We start from the raw sequence: 18,029 nt of genomic DNA, 5'->3' as shown, positions 1-18,029 counted from the left end.
GATCAGCTAAGAATGATTTAGCTCTTCTCAGCAATACAGTGATTCAAGACAATTCCAAAGGACTCGTGATGGAAAATGCCATCCACATCCAGAGAAATGATGGATGGAATCTGAATGCAGATCAAAGCATACCATTTTCACTTTATTTGGTCAGTTTCTTCTTTCACAACAAGACTAATATGGAAAAGTTTTACATGATTGCATATAGATAAAACCTACATTAAATTGCTTATTGTTTTGAGGAGGGGGAGGGAAAGGAGGAAGGGAGAAAATTTGGAACTCAAAAAAATTTTAAATGAAGGTTAAAAATTATCTTTCCATGTAATTGGAAAAATAAAATACTATTTAAAAAAGAATTTGAATTTAGAACTTCCTGACTGGTCTAACATTAATTACTATACTTCATCTCTCATAAATAATTTCTAAAGTCCCTTCAGGCTCTAAATCCTATGAATTTAAATTTTTTTTTCAAAATTGAGTGACATCTACATACACCATTTTCCATCTCTGCTGACAGGTTTATGGAAAAGAACTGATGATTTCTAGATAATGGAGCAGCCTCCAAATACTGTGAGTTCTCCAGAGCCCACATCAGATGCCCAGATCCAGGTGAATGGGTCCTTCCTAAAATTACCATCAACAGAAGATGTTTCAACCTATGTTTCTCTGCTTATCTCCATACTGGGAACAACTGGCAATGGACTTGTCATCTGGTATCTCTTGTTGCACTTCAAGAAGAACTCTTTTACTGTCTACATCCTCCACCTCTCAATGGCTGACTTAACCTTCCTACTTTGTACTTCTACCAATACCATAGTTCACATGGTTTATTCCAAGAATGACTCAACCAGACTACAATTATTTGACTTCATCTTCTGTGTGCTGATTCTGTTTGGCTATAACACTGGCTTCTATCTCCTGACAGCCATCAGTGTGGAGAGGTGTCTTTCAGTCCTTTACCCCATTTGGTACCACTGCCAACGCCCAAAGAACCAGTCTGTTGTGGTTTGCATCTTACTGTGGGTACTCTCCATTTTTGTGACCTGGTTAGAAGGCTTTTTCTGTTTTCGGGGTACACATCCCAGGTTCCCCATTAGACCATGTGCTGTTGTGGAAGTACTTTTGCTTATCTTGAACTTCGTCGTATTTGCCCCTCTCATGGTCTTCTCAAGTTTGACCCTCTTCATCAAGGTCTCCTGTAAAATGAAGCACCGCCAACCAGCCAAGCTTTACATCATCATCATAACCACAGTCATTCTGTTCCTTCTCTTTGCTATGCCTTTGAGAATCTTGCTGATGTTATTTGACTTCCAGAATGAAAACTATGAATTTCTACCAATAGTTTCTATATATTTGAATTTATTATCCTGTATTAATAGTACCGTCAACCCAATTGTCTATTTGGTGGTCGGCCGGTTCAAGGGGCAAAGATCCAAGAAGACCTTGAAAGACACATTACAAAGGATCTTTGAGGATAAGCCGTGCTCCCATGAGAGAGAGAAAAGAAGGCACCCTAATTTCAGTGCCATCCAATGGGACCATCATTAAAGAAACAAGTCATGTTCTGAAAATAGATTATCAACCACTGTAAAATAGATTAATGCCTACCTAGCTCATAAAAGTGTTCTGTACAAAACACATACAAAAGTGATTTTCCTTAAGCACAGATACAACTATGTCACACCCCTACTCAGTAAACTCCAATGGTTCTATTGCTTCTAGTATCATAAAAATATAAACTCCACTGGTTCAGCTTTTAAAACTCTTAACAACCTGGCTCCAACTTATCTTTCTGAACTTATTACACATTACTCTCTTCCTGAATGTGGAACACTGGGTGGAGTGCCAAGCCTGGCCAAATCTGGTTTCAGACACTTAGTAGTATGTGACCCTGGTCAAATCACTTAACCCTATTTGCCTCTGTGTCTCATCTGTAAAACGAGTGGGAGAAATGGCAAACCACTCCAGTATCTTTGCCAAGAAAACCTCAAATGGGGTCATGAAGAATCAGACTGAACAACAACTCCTACATTCTGTGATCCAGCTAAACTTGCCTTCACTTTGTTCCTCACACACCTTTACTACACATCTCTGTGACTTTGCATGTGAGCCCCCATTTCTGAAATGTATTCTTCACCTTTGCCTCATAGAAGCCCTCTCTTCCTTCAAGACCCAGCTCAATCACCATCTTCTACATGAAGCCTTTCCTGACTCCACTCCCTCATCCCCAACTGCTAGCACCCTCCCTCCCAATATACCTCGTATCTAACTACTCTGTATTTGTTTGTATTTATTTTCTTTATGTTTTTCCTGTACAGGGAATAGGGACAGGTACTGCCCCTATAATTTCCTTGGTGTAAGGAATTCTTAGTCAGAAAATTCCCTCTACCAAAGCAAGTTGGCATTTTTTTCTGAAGTTCAGGGTCTTAAGTGACTCATTCTGGTCCTGTAGCCAGGACTTGGCAGAGGCTGGGCTTGGATGACCATCTTCTTGGCTTCAAGGTTGTTCTGCTGTCCACCACACAAAACTGCTCCTCATTTTATTCTGAAAACACAATGCAGGTCAGGATTGTCTTCCCTGTTAGAATGCAGGTTCTTTGAAAGTCGGGATCATGTGACCTCAGACACAACACAAAAACTAGCCATATGACCTTGGACAAAAAAGGAAAAAAGAAAAAAAAGAAAGACTGAATCATGTCACTCATTGTATCTGTCTCCAGAACACCGAGCACAAGTCTGGCACGTTGGCTGTTCATCCATTTCAGTCACGTCTGACTCTTCGTGAGCCCATTTGGGGTTTTCTTGGCAAAGGTACTGGAGTGGTTTGCCATTTCCTTCTCCAGGTGTTGTATATAGTAGGTACTTAATAAATGTTGGGAGGATAAAATAAGATCACATTTGTCAAGTGCTTTTAAAGGCACAGTATAAATATGAGCTACGAGTACTACTACTATGCATAATGGAGCGAGGAGAGTGTACACAGCACAAGAGAACAAAATATACGAGGACAGCACTGGAAAGAAAAACAATTTTGGAAGGCTTAAGAACTCTGATCAAAGCACTGACACAGGGGACCTAGGGTGAAGCATGACAGCCACCTCCTGGGAGAGAGCTGACAGAAACAAAGGCACAGTGTCAAACGTGGTCAGAAACGGACACTATAGAGATTTGTTTTGCTTAACTGCACATATTTGTCACAATGGTTTCTTGTTTCTTTTTTTGTTCTTGGTACCTTGGGGAGGGTTATTGTATAAGAGGGAGGAGAGAATGGCAATAATGAGACCAACGGAAAGAAAGCCCTTATAACATTTTTTAATGCGGAAGAGAACAGAAGGAAGTTCAGAAGGAAACACAGACAAGCAGGCCAGTTTTGAAATTAACACAGAGAATTTATTATGTACATATTTTTTAAGCAGCCAGAGTGAAATGGGATCCTCTTTTCGCGTTCTACTGTATGTATATATGGAAAAGTTCTTTTTCTTTGGTGTTTAAGTTCAGAAAATTTTCAAAGTATTTTTTAAAAGAGTCAAAGGTTATTAGAAAAGGAGTCTGACCCCCTCTTCTATATAGTCAGGCTTCCACAGAATTGAACCTAGTCTGGACTACATATGTGGGTCCAGTGAGAGGGCTACCTTGTAGTGGAGAGAGAATAAATAATGTCACAGCCCTCTGCACCCAGCAGTTGTTCTAAATGTTCCATATTTATGATATACAGACCTATGTGTGTGTATATATACTCATATGCATACATACATGTGTATATATGTGCAGGTCTATAGATACATTATGCACATGTGTCTGTGCATGTGTGCATGGGTATATACACCTATATACCTGTACACATGTGTGCAGATATAAGGTACTGCTCTTTAATACGTGGTCAGTTTGGTTGCCCAAAAGGGCAGATAATGAACTTTTGCATAAATAAAAAAGATTAAATCACTTCATAAAGAATGTAGGGTGATGCTTCTTTCATATCAAGAGTTTGGTGTCTGAAGGAGACAGAAAAAGAACTTATTAAAATATTACAAAATATAAGTGTGAGAAAACACAGTTTTCAAAGACATAAAATATTAAAAGCACTACCTTGAGGCCTGAGAACCTTTTGCCTTTGATTGCTTAGAACCAGATTGCCAAACTGGACATCTCCACACCATGTGCAACTTAATACCACAAACCTCCTGTATGTTCTGTCTTCCTCCATTATTACATAAGCTCCTTGAGGTCAGGACAGTCTGATTTGTCTGTATTTGCATTCCTAGCACTTAGCAGTATCTGGCATATAGTAATATCTTAATAAATTATCTACCTACCTGTCCATCTATCTATCTTCCTATCTATCTACCTGTCTATTTTTTGTTGTCGCTGTTCAATTGCTTTAGTCGTGTCTAAATCTTTATGACCCCATTTCAGGTTTTATTGGCAAAGATACCTAGAGTAGTTTGCCATTTCCTTCTCTAGCTCATTTGACAGATAAGGAAACGGAAGCAAACAGGGTTAAGTGACTTGCCCAGGGTCATGTAGCTAGTCTCTGAGGCCAGATTTGAACTCAGGTCTTCCTGACTCCAGGCCTGGTACTCTATCCACTGAGTCACCTAGCTGTCTTACCTATCTATCTATCTGTCTGTCTGTCTGTCTACCTACCCATCTACCTATCTATATTCCTGTCCAGCTATCTGTCTTCATTTTGGAACTCTTCAAGAACAAAGGATAACAACCAACCATAAAGTATCTTAGGTTATACTGCTAAAGAACTGGCTTTTTGTTTATTTGTTTGTTTATTATATTTTTTAATATAACCATTCAAGTATTTCAGAGTCATTTTTCCAGGCAGTCATTCTATGCCCTGCCTACTTATACAGACTTTTTTTCCAAAGCAACAATTGTCCCCATAGCGTGGGGGTGTCGGACTGTTGGGGAGGAAGGAGGGAAGCAAAATGATGCCAGCTTCTTCCCCATGAGCAGCTATGTCCAATCCAAAGCCCTCCTATGTCCAGAATAGCACAGACCACTAGAATTTCAGCTGCAAAAGAGATTTCAAATCTCACATGATCTGTAAACACCAGGATTGTTGCCAGATTTAATATCAGCCCAGAAAGGCTTCAAAAACCTTCCTTAGTCATTCCATTTTAAGTTCTTGCTTCCACGGAGATTGTTTGCTCCATCAGGTGCACTTTTGGATAATATTGTCTTAAGAGTGAATGGGTGCTTTGTCCAGCTGCCAGTAAAAACGAACTATCTAAATTGGCAATTACTCAGTTACACTGGCATCCTACCTCTCAAGAAGCTGTCTGTAGAGAGAAAAGCAAGTGGTTGGAGGATAACTCAAGACTGGACAGGATTCTTGACAGTAAGTTCATCACTGTTTCAGAGCAAAAAGGGACCTGAGATCTCCCTCTAAATTTACTCTGAGGAGTGAACTGTGGCTAAGGGAAAGGGGATGGGGGAAAGAGGTGTGTATGTGTGTGTATGTGAAGTGTTTGACCCAACTGATGTCAACGAGAGGCAGAATTAGGATGAGAGGCTGGCCTCTTGATGCTCCTGCTAAGGCTCTCACTTCTCTCCTATGGGCAAACACCTACCTTACTCTTACCATAAAGGAGCCTCTTTACTGCACTTTCAATGATGCAACCATTGGCCTCTTGGGCTTATTTACATATATCAACTTCCTCTTCCTAGGATGCTGGTATTGTGTCAATTATCTCCCTTTTCCCACCTATACTTTCATTTCTTTTTCAAGGCTCTGAGATTCAGCCAAGTCTCTAAAGCTTAGCTACTAAGTTAGAAAAGAATTAGGATCTACTTCAGGGCTCCACTTATGATTTCATAGATCCTGGATGGGTTGGCATATTAATTTGATTTCTTATTTTTCATTTTCCTCACTGACTGATATTGTTTCCCTCATAGGCTCCTCTTTTTTTTTTTTAAAGCAATCGGGGTTAAGTAACTTGCTCAAGGTTACACGGCCAGGTGTTTCTGGGTGGGTGCTAAGTGTCTGAGCCCGGGATTCGATCTCCAGGTCAGTCTGACACTGGAGCCGGTGCTCTTACTCGCTGTGCTACCTGGTCGCCCCACCTCATAGGCTCCTCTTACTTAGCACATACTATCATTCTGTTTGCATTGGGGCATATAAGCAACCTTCTCAGTCGGTCAATAAGCATTTATTAAGTGCCTATTCCTCTATATAATATCCCCTAAGATATTGCCTGACAATATTTATGAAAAGTGCACCTGGAAGGGACCTTAGATATTGTTTACTTCAACACCCTAATTTTACGAATTTGGAAGTGGAGACTCAGGGAGGTAAAGGGACTCAGCCCCAATCAAAGATGTCCCAGATCCTTTGGGACTCCACGGTTGAGACTGCAGATAATTGACATGTTAGTATGTTAATTTCACTTCTTATTTTTCAGCTCCCTAACAATACTGTTGCTATATGAGTCTCCTCTTACTCATCACAGGCTCTCAGTCTATTTTATTTGGAACAAGTCATGAGCAACCTTCTTAAGAATATTTTTATTTCTCACAGTCTTTCCATTTTTAAATATCTGTCTGGGGAGAAGGAGTTGTATCTCAGGTAAATACAATAAATATAAACATGTTGAATATCCTTCACTTCTCTAACATGGCCATCTTTTTTCTACAAAATTCTAGGAATCATTCAGTCTCTTTTCCTTTCCATCCTGACCAGCCAGGACTCCTGTCTAGCATCTCTCTTCTCTATTGCAGAATGGAACTATAAATTCAAGTCACTTATTAAATTAATTGCAAGTTTCTTAAAACACCCTAAGAAAGATGTAAGTATGAAATCAGGCTTGACCCTGCCCTCAAAGAACTTACAATCTGTTAGGGGAATGTAGCCTATGTTTCTATTCTTGTTTCTGTCAAGACTTCCAGAATGAAAACTGTTCTTATCAATATTATTTATATATCTGAATTTTATCTTATATCTATATACACATAATTTAATCTTATATATAATACCAATATATTAGTACCATTAATCTGATTGTCTATTTGATGGGTGTTTGGTTCAGAGGGGCAGAGAGCCAGAAAATCCTTGAAAGACACAATGGAAAAGGTCTTTGAGGATAACCCATGTCATGTGGCAGAGAAAAACTTAGGCACTCCAAAATCAGTGCCCTCCTTAGGGGCACTGACAGAAAAACAAGCAGTCTTCAGTATTAAACACCAGCAACCCAGAAAATAAATTCTTAGCCAGGAAAAGAAAAGATTGCTGCCCACCTATGAAGACAATTTAAAAAATTCCTTCTGCACCTCTTAGGGAAAGGACAGGCTTACTAAAGTACTATAAACATATGTGCTGATGGGGCTGTTCTTACTGCTCCTAGTCCATTCCATTCACCACCTTCTAATCCTGTCCTCTATAATAGATACTGGAAAATTATGTTACTTATTCCCAAAAAGCCCTGAATCTACCACTAACCCCATCTACCAATCAACATTGTCTCATAAATGATTAAGCTCCTAGCTAGGCATTATAAAATGACTGATGATTGACAGTCCCTTTTAGCACTAAATCCAATTAATGTATGATTTAGTAATTAAATAGCATTAAATACAATCTATATAGACACTATTTTCTATCTCTGCTGACAGGTGTGATGAGAAGAAATGATGGTTTTCTAGATAATGGTGCTGTCCTCAACCAGCAGACCTTCTATGGAGTCCACGCCAGATGCCCTGAATCATACGAATGGGTCTTTTCTTAATTTACAATCAGCTGAAATTATCTCAATTTATGTCTCTCTGCTCATCACCGTGTTGGGAACAGCTGGCAATGGACTTGTCATCTGGTTTCTCCTCTTCCACTTCAAGAAGAACCCTTTTACTGTTTATATCCTACACCTCTCAATTGCTGACTTGACTTTCCTTCTTTGTATATCTACTGTAAATACAGTAATAATAATTTCCTATAATTTTAATATTCAATCATTTGGGCTACAGTTATTTATGATCATTTTTTATGTGCTGATTATGTTTGGCTATAACACTGGCCTCTTCCTCCTGACAGCCATCAGTGTGGAGAGGTGTCTTTCAGTCCTTTACCCCATTTGGTACAAATGCCAACGCCTGAAGCACCAATCTGCAATCGTCTGTACTTTGCTATGGATACTCTCTGTTTTTGTGAGCTGGCTAGAATGTTTTCTGTGTTTGTGGACAGCAGAACCTTTTAGACCATGCAAGGTTGTGGAAGTATTTTTGCTTATCTTGAACTTCCTCGTGTTTGCCTCTCTCATGGTCTTCTCAAACTTGACCCTCTTCATCAAGGTCTTCTGTAATCTAAAGCACCACCAATCAGCCAAGCTTTACATCATCATCATAACCACAGTCCTTCTATTCCTTTTCTTTGCTATGCCTTCAAGAATCTTGGTGATGATATATAACTTTGAAGATGAAAACTATGAGCCTCTGAGATTATTACATCCATATTTGAACATATTATCCTGTATCAATAGTACTGTCAACCCATTTGTCTACTTGGTGGTTGGTCGGATCAGGAGAAAGAGAACCAGCAAGTCTTTGAAAGATATACTGCAAAGGGTCTTTGAGGATAAGCCACACCCAAGAATGAGATCATAGGCTCATACCGTGTTTCCCCGATAATAAGACACTGTCTTATATTTTTTTTTTGGACAGAAAAACACCAGAGGGCTTATTTTCAGGGGAGGGCTTATTTTAATGAACATTGACAGCAATTTTAATAAACAGGTAATAAACACGCAGCTCATAGCGCAGCGTGCGTTTCACCCGGGGAGGGCGGTACATACAGAGGGTACCGTAATGTAGCGTGTAGTGCAGGGGATCACCTTCACTACAGTAGCAATCTCAATAGGGCTTATTTTAGAGGAATCTTACACAGTAAGGGAAGGGCTTATTTTCGGGATAGGTCTTATTATCGGGGAAACACGGTAGGCTCACTCCAAATTCAGTGCCCCTCACTGGAAACAAATGCTATTCTGTATTAAACTAAGATTACCTAGAAAGTGTATTCTCAGTCAGGGTAAGAAACGATTGCTGCCTATCTGAGTAGACAACTTTTAAAATTCCTCTTGCATTTTCTAGGGAAGGTGTGATAAAGCTATCTTTACTGTTCTTAACCCATTCCACTTCCTCCTAACCTTATTCTCCACACTAAACACTGGGAAATAATTTTAGTTATTTTCAAAAGATCTGTCCTGGAAACCCTTCTCTTTCTGTCTCTCTTTTCTGATTAGGGTGTTATTTACTTTTAGGCCGAGATTGACTTTTTTGTATTTTAATCCCCATTTTTTCTTTTGATGATATCATCTACTTCCATAGATTCAATGATTATACAGCAGCAGAAAATTCTCAAATTTACATATCTAGCTCTCATCTCTCTTCTGACCTCAAGTCCCATGCCACCAACTGCCATCCAGACTTCTCCACCTGTATGTCCCATAAGCATCTCAAATTTAATATCGTCAAACAGATCTCACTGTCTTTTCCCTTAAATTCATTATATCTTTTTCCTCCCAATTTCTGTGGATATCAGCCTTTAAATTGCCCAAGTTCCCATCCTTGAAGAGAGTCTTCCTTCTTCCCTCTTCCACCTTCCTTCTCCTCTCACAGAAAGGTAATGTGATATGGCTGATAGGCCACTGGACTTGGAATTAGGAAGAGATAGATTCAAATCTCACCTTTAACAGTTAAGAAGGGTCACTTCACTTGTCCATCTTCATCTATAGAAAGACAGTGCTGGACTCAATGGCCCATAAGAACCCTTAACATTAAATCTATTGATGGAATCCTAATACAGCTGCTCCCAAACCCCAATATTCTAACTTCCTCATGGGCCTCACTAAACAGTAGGCATGTCCTGATCTAACCACACAGCCTGGTTGTCACCACACCACAGACCCCCAGACCCAATATCCCAAATATGCCTCACTAGAACATCAGGCACGTCCATTGATGGAATTCTAGCCATTGCCTCTAGCCAGCCACTGCCCCCAGACTCAATATTCTAACTTCCTCATATGCCCCACTGAGCAGCAGGCATTACCTGACCACATCATCCATTTAGACAATCAGAAAGCAGTACCACCAGGATGTTGACCACCAAACTTGTAGAATGGGCTTTCCCTAAAATGGCACCTGCACAGTAATAGTAAAGAACTGCCCTAAAGTGAATTTATGATGCAGAGAGAGGTTTATTATAATATCATTATCAAACATACATGCCTGCCCACCAGTGGGCTTTTCTGTATGCATTATGGGTAATCGAATGTACAGTGCCACCAAGGCTGGGACCCCTCCCTTATTGCCTAATCCTTAACAACCCCCTCCTATATTTTAATATTCTGTTATATAATTACATCTTTTGCTCTATAAAAAACCCTGTCTTGTTTTCACTAAGCTGCCAGTTCCTTCTTGGAGCTCAGCCTACTTTCTGAGAGGTGCAACTCTCAATAAATGATTTTACTTGGTTTGAAGATGGTCTCAGTCTGTGAATTCTTTCAAGATGACCCCAAAACACACCTTGAAACCACAACAGATACAATGACTATCCATGATATCCATCATCTAATGATGAATTACGCTATGTACTTCCTGTCAGAGAGGTGACAGCCTCAGAAAGCAAAATGAGATTATATTCTCTGGACACAGCCAACAAGGGAATATATTTTGCATGACTATGAATTTGTTGCAAGGATTTTGTTTTTCTTTTTTTACGTTTTATAAGGTACTCTCTGTCACAGACCTCTCTCTTAGAAATCAGTTTTTTTCTCAAATAATTATCTTGTATCCAGCAGTTTTATTCTATCTAATTTACTATTTTACTCTTTCAAGTTCCACTTATGCATACTTGTGGCAATCATTGACCATTCATTATCTATCATGCCAATGCTTATTTTAGAGAGACATCACTGCCTTCACCTAGAAGAGAAAAGAACAAAGGAAAAGGCCAGGAGCTAAGAGCCACATGGACACAAAGGAAAGAAGGCCCATCCCCCTCGCTACACCAGTCACTAAGGTATCCCGAGAGCAACTGAAACCAAAGAAGAAATAGCTTTTCAGCTATCAGGCCACCTCTCCGATTCAGGCTTCACCCACTGGAATGTGTCACAGGCTATCCACACATGCTCCATCTCCAAAGGCACCTCCTTCCATGTTGCCAGGATTCTTGCTTCCCAAAGTAGGGAGACAATAACATGTGCCAGATCCCCATTACACCACTGTTTTCCAAAAGTTCTTCTGTAGAGAGGCCATGTGATATGGTATAAAGAGCACTGGATTAGACATCAGAGGATCAGAGCATGAATCTGGACTCTGCTAATTATTCCCTGTGTGATTTTGGGTAAACTGTTTAAATTATCTAGGTCCAAGTTCACTCATCTGTCAAGTGAGGGCACTGAACTAGAAAGAGTTCTATAGATATGCACAAGATTCTTTCCAGTTCTCATATGCTATGATCTAGTGAAGTCAGCTATTTGGAACTCAAAAGACATTGTCCCATAGGAAAAACATTACACAAGGCAGTTAGTTTCCCAGGCCAGCACACAAAAGTCTATTTAATCCATAAAATAGTTGAACATGGAAACTAATGACCACTTACAACTATATTCCAATGAGAAAATGCATTCAGAATGACAACTTTGGATGCTAGGAACACATCTCCTTTGGGTGGTCCCCTCCCCAAGAACAGAATCTGACATCCACTCCCTACTTATTGCTAGCTCTGGAGTGGGGGAACCTGTGGCTTTATGCGTCACATGTGGCCTTCTAGGTCCTTGGGTGCAGCCTTTTGATTGAGTCCAACTTTTACAGAACAAATTCTTTTATTAAGGGGATTTGTTCTATGAAGCCTGGATTCTGTCAAAGGGCCCCACTTGAGAACCTAGAAGACCACAGTGGTTTCAAAGCTGCAGTTTCCCCACTCCTGTGCTAGATAATGGAAATGGAGTCACTCAGTTCTACTCCCCATATGGAATAGGGACTTTAACACAGGAAGAGACTGAAGGGGGCTTGAGAATCAGAGATGGGGTTTCCAAGAAAATCTCAGAGTTAGGAACTGAGGTGAAGTCTTTGAAATGAGGAGCAGGTTGGGGAGACGGTGGGCATGGAGTTGGAAGATGGTTGGGAGTGAGGAACAAAGAGGTAGAGGAGGGGAGGAGAGTACTGGACACACTCCCACAACAAAAACTTGGGGTTCTTTCTACTGTTTCTTCTATTGGGGTTCACAAAAGCCCTACCTAATAATCACATAATCAAAAAGATTGAGGGATGGTTTGTCTATATTACAGAGACCAAACCAGCTCCCCTCCAATCCCTTTTTAATCACCTAATTTTGGGGGCGGCTAGTGGCACAGAGCACCGGCCCTGGAGTCAGGAGGACCTGAGTTCAAATCTGACCTTAGACACTTAACACAAAAACTAGCCATGTGACCTTGGGCAAGTCACTTAACCCCAATTGCCCTACCTTCTCCTCTCCAAAAAAAAAAAAACCAACAAAAAATCACCTAATTTCTTTAAACGCTTATCTATCCCACTTACACTTCCTTCTGTCGCCTTTCTTCTCACCACCTTTGCCTCTGTGGCAGATGCCATTCCCAGACACTTAAGGGTACAAAAGCAAGGTGAGAAGTTGAGGAGGGGCTAAGTAGGTGGAGAGGCCCTTTAGGGATGGGTGCTATTCCTTAAGGAATAGCAGAGATGGAAAGAGGGAAATTTTTCTTTGGCTGCTGTTACATTTAATTGTAGTAGACTATGTAAGCAGGTAACCCAGGGTATGTATATTTGTGTAGATACACTGATACATATGTTCTGTTAGACCTAAAGACCGAAGTGTTGGATGATTGTCAAAGTAGAGAAATTAATGAACTTTGTTTTCTGCTGACTTGCCAAATCTCTTATACCATACCTACTAAATGCCAGGAACCAAGAATAAAAAACCTGTCTCTATCCTCAAGGATGGGCAGCTAAGCAGTACGGTGAATAGAGTGCTGGGCCTGGAATCAGGAGGACCTGAGTTCAAAGGCAGCTTTAGATACTTACTATCAGGATGACCCTGGGCAAGTCACTTAACCCTGTTTGCCTCAGTTTCCTCATCTGTAAAGGGCTAGAAAAAGAAATGGCAAGCCAACCTTTGCCAAGAAAACCCTATATAGGGTCACAAAGAATCAGACAATACTGGAATGACTGAACAACAACAACAAAAAAAAAAAAACCCACCATCAAGGAAGTCACAATCTAATAAGGGAAATGCATAATAGGAAAAGCACAAAGTACTACCTCCCCCCCCAAAAAAAAAACTACTTAAGGGAGAAGTCACTTTTGGGTGGGGGTATCAAGCAAGATTCACTGAGGAGGCAGTTGTCCCTAACCTGAGTCTTGAAGGCAAGGTTTATAAAAGACAAAGATGTGGAAAGAATGTGATCTAATTGTGGGGGGATAGACTACATCAGTGCATGGACTGGGAAAGTTTAGAAGACTGAGCATCAAGTAGTTTTAGTTTCTGTGGAACATAGTGTGTTAAGGAGAGTAATTCAAGAAAGGTAAAGTAATTTGGAGTCAGACTGTGAGGATCATTAAGTATAAGGATAAGTAAAAAGTTAACAGTTTATCTTATAAGCAATAGGGAGCCAAGGAAAATTTTTGAGAAGAGGTGGGACCACGTAAGAAGCAGCATAGTATGATAAGAAAATCAATAGACTTGGAGTTCTGACCTGGATTCAAATCCTGACTCTAAAAGTAATTCCGTACTGGGCCTTGGGCACTTTGCTGATCCTGGAGCCTAAACGTCTTCATCTGTAAAATGAGATGTTGCACTAGAGGATAGCTGACGACCTTTCTGCTCTACATTATGGTATAATTCCACGACCTGTATATTAGGAAGAACAATGTGGGCTGTGTGAAGGAGGAGTAAGAGAGGAGAGAGCCTGGAAGCCAGGAGGTCGGTTAGTAAGCTACTGGAATGGGCCAGGAGAAGGGGATGAGGCCTGACCCACAATGGTGGCCGTGAGTACAAACGAAGAGCAGCTGGTGAGAGATGGTCTGATCCTAGAACCAGGCAACTGATTGGATGAGAAGTTGAGGGGTGAGTCAGAGGTCCTGTATGTGCTCTGGGTCTTCTTTTTTAAATGCTGATGCCCTTGGAAGAAGCAGTAAGGACACTTAAGTGTGGCTGACTACATCCACTACTTTCTTCTAACAAGAGCCCATCTGCTGAGTCACAGGAGAGAACTTGAAAGGGAAGGAACGTAGAAAGAGAAGTGGTGACCAGTCATATCCTAGCATCTGCACGACAACCCTGTAAAGTAAGTAGGTGTTATTATTATCCTATTTTACAGATGAAGAAATTAAGGTTGAGAAAAATTAAGTATCTGAGGCAGGATTTGAATTTGGAACTTCCTCACTACTAGTCTAATGCTCTATTTACTGGACCACCTGGCTGCCCTGGGGAGGGAAAAGCCAGGAAGGAGAAAGGCAATGACTGGTGGGTGCCAAAAACAACTTTTGCCTGTTAACTGTGAGATTAGCCCCAAACTTGCATTTTACTTTGTAACAATCCCGAGTTCTCCTTTCATGTGCTTTTGTGGGAATGTCCCAGGTAGCAGAGAGGTCCTAAGCCTAGGAGATGCTATTTTTACCTAAAAAAAAAAACCCTTAACCTTTCCCTCCTTCCCCTACTTGAAGTTCCATTTTGGAACAAAGATTTCCACATGTCTGAACTAAAGGTCATTTTTTCCCAGGTCTACATACAGACATTTTGGACTAATGGAACCCCAGAAATAGTAGTTGGCCACATAAAAAAGTCAGTTCCTGGAAAGAGGCCCATATAGCTGGGGTCTGAATGTCTGTCCCACCATGGAATGCCCCCCAAATGTCCCAGGGTGCTTAAGGGACCCTCCTTTCCCATAGGTCTGCAGTAGATATTGGAGAACATTTTTTGCCACATGAAAGCTACAGAACTTGGCATATGTTGCACATAGTCACAAAATGTCAGAGTTGGAAGGACCCTGATGGAGCCTTTTGTTCAAACATCTCATTTTATCACTAAGGAAATTGAAGACCAAAGAAGTGACTTTCTCAAGTTGCATAGTGACTCCTGGTCCAATTTTCTTTCAAGATAATGGGATCACAAATTTAGGGCTAGAAAATACCTTAGAGGTCATCTCCCCCCCCCATTTTACAAATGAGGAAACTGAGACCAAGGAAACCAAAGTGATTTATCTGCCCCAAACCACACAGTAACTAGTTTCAAAGGCAGGATTTTAACCCAAATCTTCTGATTCCAAAGTCAATGTCATTTCCACTTAACTGTCTCAGAAAAAAAAAAATCAATGCTGTATGCTATGTTTTAGGTACAAGTTTTCCAGAAACAATTTTTTATTAATTTAACATTATTCTAAATTCAAGCTTTCTAACTTAGAAAGAAAAATGTCCAAAATGACACAGGCCAGCCACTTAGTCTTTCTGGGCCTGGATTTCTCCATCTAGAACATCGTGGAAGCATTAGCATTTTTAGGGGTTGCAAAGCACAGTGTTCCAAAAGTCTTAGTGCAGTTTTAAGCTTTCATGGTCACCTTTGGGACACCCAGTATACACTCTCTCATTTGATCCTCACAACTACCATGTAATAATATGCTACAAATATTATTATGCCCATTTTACAAATGACAAAGAAATTGAAGTTGAAAGAGTGATTTATGCAAGATCAAATATCTAGAAGGGGTCAAGGTGAGATCAGGATCCAGGGTTTCCTGGCTCTAGGTAGAGCCATCTCTCTACTCTGCTATGTTCCCTCTCACATGGTATTTCTAAGATTCCTTCCAGTTCCTTAAGGGCAAGGACTGGGCTTTTTTGGTCTTTGTATCCTGAACAACCTAGGTCAGTATATCACTAGCATTTAGTACACGGTAGGTACTTAGTAAATGCTTAAGTGAATTATTGAATTGGTCAGGACTTATTATTAGTTTCCAAAGTATTTGGTATATTGTTAGGAGTAAAGGAATAGGAAGTCACAATGACAGAGAAGGAAGAAGTATAAGCCAGGTCTTAAAACATACTTCCTTCACAAAGATCTAGAAAATATACCAGCCCAAGGTCTGGTGGGGAAATACAAGAAAAAAAAATCATAATGAGGCATTTTCCTAGCCAAGGTCAACAGAGAGAGATAGAAAGAGAGATCTATGCACACTGGGGATAAGATATGGCCAAGAGCACCACACAAGCTTCTAGCGCCCAGGGACTGAAAGAGGATGGAGACCATACACCAACAGGAAGAACCAAGACAGGAAGGGGTCTCAGGTCAACCCCGATCTGGTGCAGGTTACAGGACCTGCTGCCATATAACATCTCTGTCACTCACTACCCAGTTCTGGGTCACAGATGCAGGGTGGACTGGGGAGGTGACTTGGTCCTAGGTGTGGCAGTGAGGAGCAGTCACAGTCCACTCTAGGCTAGGTACTGAACAAAGAACAAAGTTAAAAACAAACCAGTAGCTCTGTGGTTCTGAATCTAGAATCAGAGCAAGGACTCAATTTTATTCTCCAGAATAGGCTAAAACCTGCAGTATAATAACAAAGACAGGAACCCAGGAGAAAGGGCAGCCTGAACTTTGTCACACTGAGCTTGCAGAGTTTCCAAGCAGGCTAAGTCTAGCATCAGCCTACTGGAATGCCCAACCAGTGACAAGCCAACAGACATTCTGCTAAGACTCAAACCTGGAACTTGTAAAATCTTAGAACAGAAAGATAGCGAACATTTCACCTGAGGTCACATTGCTCTGGGAACACAAAGTTTGCAGGTCTCCAAATTAAACTGTTTCTGAGATCCTTGAATAATATAACTCTCAGTGACCCCAGAAAGCAGCAGAAGGGTACAAAAAGACAAAAACCCAGCCCAGACATTGCCCCCCAAAGAGTGGCAGAGCCTGGCCATAAAATAAAGTCTAAAATAAGAAATAGTTTGGGATAATGAGCAAACAAAAAATATCATTGGAAAGTGCCATTATAGTAATACAGATGCCCAAGGCATAACCAGAAGAAGAGAATTACACCCAACAAAGCACCAAAGAAAAATACAGCTTAGGCAAAGACCCAACCAGAATTCTGGAAGAAATAAAGTGTAAACTATCACTTTCTGTAGATGATACAATGATATACTTAGAGAATTAACTAAAAAACTAGTTGAAATAATTAACAAATTCAGCAGAGTTGCAGAAAATAAAATAAATTCACATAAATCATCATAAGCATTTCTATATATTATCAATAAAGTCCAGCAGCAAGAGATAAAAGAGAAATTACATTTAAAACAATGGTAGATAATATAAAAATACTTGAGAGTCTACCTGCCAATACAAACCCAGCAATTATATGAACACGATTACAAAATACTTTTCACACAAATAAAGTTCGATCTAAACAATTGGAAAAATGTTCATTGCCCATGGATAAGCCAAGCCAATATAATAAAAATGACAATTCTATCTAAATTAGTTTATTTATTCAGTGCCATACCAATCAGACTACCAAAAAAGTTATTTTATAAAGCTAGAAAAAATAATAACAAAATTCATCTTAAAGAACAAAAGGTCAAGAATATCAAGGGAATTAGTGGGGAAAAAATGTGAAGGAAAGTGACCTGTCTATACCAGATCTCAAACTGTATCATATGGCAGTAATCATCAAAACAATCTGGTACTGCCTAAGAAGTAGAGTGGTGGATCAGTGGGATAGATTAGCATACACAGTACGAAACACCTATAGTAATCTAGTATATGATTAACGCAAAGATCCAAGCTTTGGGGATAAGAACTCATTATTTAAAAAAAAAACTGCTGGGAAAACAGTTTGACAGAAACTAGGCATATACCAAGATCTCACACTGTATATCAAGATGAGGTCAAAATAGGTATGTGATTTAGACATAAGGAGTAATACCATGGGCAAATCAGGGGAGCATGAAATAGTTCACCTATCAGATCTATGAAGAAGGGAAAAATTTATGACCAAACAAGATAAAGAGAGCATTATGAG

General features: G+C 40.1%; 2 protein-coding genes across 3 annotated transcripts; both read left to right on the top strand.

Moving 5' to 3' along the window:
* The first annotated feature begins 549 nt into the window (after window positions 1-549).
* On the top strand, window positions 550-1,548 carry LOC138147882 (mas-related G-protein coupled receptor member H-like). The gene has a single exon (XM_069070546.1). It carries the CDS (start codon window positions 550-552, stop codon window positions 1,546-1,548), a length of 999 nt encoding a protein of 332 aa, XP_068926647.1.
* A 3,513-nt stretch (window positions 1,549-5,061) lies between these two features.
* LOC138147900 (mas-related G-protein coupled receptor member H-like) lies at window positions 5,062-8,604 on the top strand. Of its 2 annotated transcripts, none has more exons than XM_069070557.1 (2): window positions 5,062-5,350; window positions 7,621-8,604. In XM_069070557.1, the coding sequence occupies exon 2, from the start codon at window positions 7,654-7,656 to the stop codon at window positions 8,602-8,604; it is 951 nt and encodes a 316-aa protein (XP_068926658.1). In that variant the 5' UTR covers window positions 5,062-5,350; window positions 7,621-7,653. The 2 variants fall into 2 exon arrangements, with proteins under 2 accessions (XP_068926658.1, XP_068926659.1); XM_069070558.1 differs by lacking the exon at window positions 5,062-5,350 and adding an exon at window positions 6,680-6,797.
* Window positions 8,605-18,029: the final 9,425 nt, after the last annotated feature.

Source organism: Petaurus breviceps, unplaced genomic scaffold, assembly GCF_028583685.1.
Source record: "Petaurus breviceps papuanus isolate PSGF00001 unplaced genomic scaffold, PetGlider_PUasm1.0 90808, whole genome shotgun sequence".
Taxonomy (NCBI): domain Eukaryota; kingdom Metazoa; phylum Chordata; class Mammalia; order Diprotodontia; family Petauridae; genus Petaurus; species Petaurus breviceps.
The sequence above is the reverse complement of the archived record's forward strand: the minus strand, read 5'-3'. Positions and strand labels throughout refer to the sequence as shown.